This window comes from Arachis ipaensis, chromosome B9 (assembly GCF_059453495.1).
Source record: "Arachis ipaensis isolate K30076 ecotype BB chromosome B9, ASM5945349v1, whole genome shotgun sequence".
In the NCBI taxonomy this organism is placed as follows: domain Eukaryota; kingdom Viridiplantae; phylum Streptophyta; class Magnoliopsida; order Fabales; family Fabaceae; genus Arachis; species Arachis ipaensis.
In genome coordinates this window covers 38,264,083-38,267,657 of record NC_142444.1, presented here as the reverse complement: position 1 = coordinate 38,267,657, position 3,575 = coordinate 38,264,083, and the positions used below count along the sequence as shown (strand labels likewise).

General features: G+C 39.9%; 1 protein-coding gene across 1 annotated transcript; it reads right to left on the bottom strand.

Annotated features, from left to right (window-relative positions):
* Positions 1-2,887: 2,887 nt before the first annotated feature.
* LOC148544352 (uncharacterized) lies at positions 2,888-3,349 on the bottom strand. Its single transcript, XM_088498919.1, has one exon. The coding sequence runs from the start codon at positions 3,347-3,349 to the stop codon at positions 2,888-2,890; it is 462 nt and encodes a 153-aa protein (XP_088355045.1).
* Positions 3,350-3,575: the final 226 nt, after the last annotated feature.

The following is a 3,575-nucleotide window of genomic DNA, read 5'->3' as shown; positions in this document are numbered from 1 at the left end:
GGATCCAAACCATCTTGACTTTAGCTTTCTTGGGAAGAACTTGAGCCTTGAGTTGTACAGCAACACTTTTTGACCTTCTACAAACTCTCTTCTTTCTAGCTTTTAATCATGCCATTTCTCTGCATTTTCCTTGTAAATTTTGACATTTGCATAAGCTTGAGATCTGAATTCTTCTAGCTCATTGAGCTGTAGCAATCTTTTTTCTCCAGCAGCTTGATTATCAAAATTCAACATCTTTAGAGCCCAAAATGCTCTATGTTCAAGCTCCGCTAGTAGATGACAAGCCTTTCCAAACACCAATTGGTATGGAAACATGCCAATAGGTGTCTTGAAGACTGTTCTATAAGCCCATAATGCATCATCTAGCTTCTTGGACCAATCTTTTCTTGAGTTTCCAAAAGTCTTTTCAAGGATTCTCTTGAGTTCTCTATTTGAAATTTCAGCTTGGCCACTGGTTTGTGGGTGGTATGGGGTTGCTACCTTGTGCTTGACACCATATTTTAGGAGGAGTGCCTCAAGTTGTTTGTTGCAAAAATGAGTTCTTCCATCACTTAAAAGAGCTCTTAGAACCCCAAATCGGCTAAATATGTTCTTTCTCAAGAAATTGATCACTACTTTATTGTCATTTATTGAAGTAGCTATAGCTTCTACCCATTTTGACACATAATCCACAGCCACCAATATGTAGTTGTTTGAATATGAGGGTGAGAATGGTCCCATGAAATCAATCCCCCAAACATCAAACAACTCTAACTCCATGATGAACCTCTGTGGCATCTCATTTTTCTTGGGTAGGTTGCCAGCTCTTTGACATTCATTGCACCTTGTCACCAATTACTTTGCATCCTTGAATATTGTCGGCCAAAAGAACCCACACTGCAGCACCTTGGCTGCAGTCCTTTCCCACTAAAATGTCCTTCATATGTGGATCCGTGGCACTGCCAGAAGACTTCTTGTCCTTCCTTATAAGAAATACACCTTCTTAAGATCCCATCAGCACACCTCTTAAACAAATAGGGCTCATCCCAAATATAGTGTTTAGCATCATTGATTAGCTTTCTCCTCATATGCTTGTTGATGTTCGTAGGTAGCTCTCCAATAACCTTGAAATTGGCTATATCCGCAATCCAGGGTGTTTCTTGGATCATCATCAACTGCTCATCAGGAAAACTCTCATTCACTACAAGGTTGTGTGCTTCATCTTCTTCTTTTGGGATTTTTGATAGGTGATCAGCCACCTTGTTCTTTGCTCCACTTCTATCCTTAATCTCAATATTAAACTCTTGGAGTAGCAAGATCCATCTTATCAATCTAGGCTTGGATTCTTGCTTGGTCAGCAAATATTTGAGAGTTGCATGGTCAGTAAAAACAATAACTTTAAAACCTATAAGATATGACCTAAACTTATCAAAAGCAAAAACTATGGCAAGAAGTTCTTTTTCTATGGTTGTGTAGTTCTTTTGATTCTCATTTAGAAGTTTGCTAGCATAGTAAATGACATGCACTAGCTTATCTCTCCTCTGTCCTAAAACAGTACCAATAGCAAAGTCTTATGCATCACACATCAATTCAAAAGGTAAATCCCAGTTAGGGGGTGCTATAATAGGTGCAGAGGAAAGTTTGCTTTTAAGCTCATCAAAGGCTTGCATGCATTCTCTGTCAAAAACAAATGGTACATTAGAGACAATCAAGTTACTTAAAGGTTTGGCAATCTTTGAAAAGTCTTTAATGAACCTTCTATAAAACCCAGCATGCCCTAAGAAACTTCTAGTTGCTTTGACATTGCAAGGTGGGGGCAATTTCTCAATCACTTCCACCTTAGCCTTGTCCACCTCTATGCCCTTTTTTGAGATTTTGTGGCCAACGACCACCCCTTCGGTGACCATAAAATGACACTTTTTCCAGTTCAAAACTAAGTTGGTCTCTTGGCATCTCTTTAGCACCAAGGCAAGGCAGTGCAAGCACTTAGAAAATGAATCACCAAACACAAAAAAATTATCCATGAAAACTTCAATAAACCTTTCAATCATGTCAGAAAAAATGGAGAGCATGCACCTTTGGAATATGGCAAGTGCATTACACAATCCAAAGGGCATTTTCCTATATGCAAAAATACCATAAGGGCAAGTAAAGGAAGTCTTCTCTTGGTCTTTGGGGTCCACTACAATCTGATTGTAGCCTGAGTATCCATCCAAGAAGCAATAGTATTCATGTCCAGCTAGCCTCTCCAACATTTGATCCATGAAGGGCAGAGGAAAGTGGTCCTTCCTTGTAGCCTCATTGAGCTTCCTATAATCGATGCACATACGCCATCCAATCACTGTTCTTGTTCGTATCAATTCATTTCTTTTATTAGGTACAACAGTGACTCAGTGACTCCTCCCTTCTTAGGGACTACTTGCACTGGGCTCACCCAAGGACTGTTTGAGATTGGGTAGATCACCCCTGCTTGCCACAACTTCAGCACTTCTTTTTGGACCACTTCATTCATTGTTAAGTTTAATCTTCTTTGTTGCTGTCTTGAGGGCTTGGCACCTTCCTCAAGGAGGATTTTATGCATACACATTGAAGGACTAATCCCCTTTAGATCTAAAAGTGTCCATCCTACGGCCTTCTTGTGTTACCTTAGCACACTGATAAGCGCCTCTTCTTGTTCCTCACTCAAGCTTGAATTAATGATGACTGGGTATGTGTTGTTGTCACCCAAGTAAGCATACTTCAAGCTTGGAGGCAGAGTCTTTAACTCCAACTTTGGTGCCTCCACTTTCTTTTTGCTTGTCTTGTCCAACATGATTGAGTCTTCTATGATTTCTTGTGGTAGTTCACCACCTGATGCTTGTTGATCTAGCTCTATAGCTTCTTCACATTGTTCTTCTTCCAGGACTCCTTAAACTAACTTCTCCATGGTGTCCACTATCATGCATTCACTAATGGATTCCTTTGGGTAGCTCATAGCTTTGAAAATATTAAACACCATCTTCTCTTCATGCAGTCTCAAGACTAACTCTCCCTTTTGTACATCAATTATAGCTCTAGCTGTAGTTAGGAATGGTCTTCCTAGTATAATTGATGTGTTAGCCTCTTCTTCCATATCAAGTACAACAAAATCAGCTGGGAAGATGAACTCTCCCACCTTAACCAGCAAGTCCTCCACCACTCCATGAGGAAACTTGAATGTTCTATCAGCTAATTGAAGTGCCATTCTTGTTGGTTTGGCTTCTTCAATTCTCATCCTTTTCATCATGGCCAAGGACATGAGGTTGATGCTAGCTCCCAGATCACATAATGCTTTTTCAATGCTTATATCCCTTATGATGCAGGGAATTTGAAAGCTCCCAAGATCCTTCATCTTTTGTAGAAGCTTCTTTTGTATTATGGCACTACATTCCTCTGTGAGCACCACAGTTTCCTTTTCTCCCTAATTTCTCTTTCTTGTCATGAGCTCTTTTAGGAACTTGGCATAGAGTGACATTTGCTCTAATGCCTCAGTAAAGGGTATGTTAATTTGAAGCTTCTTAAAGATCTCTAGGAATCTAGAAAACTGGCTGTCTTTCCATCCTTTCTCAGCCTTTATG

Excerpts from the sequence above, each read along its gene's own strand:
- LOC148544352 (XM_088498919.1), bottom strand. The coding sequence starts at position 3,349 with ATGAAGGATCTTGGGAGCTTTCAAATTCCCTGCATCATAAGGGATATA.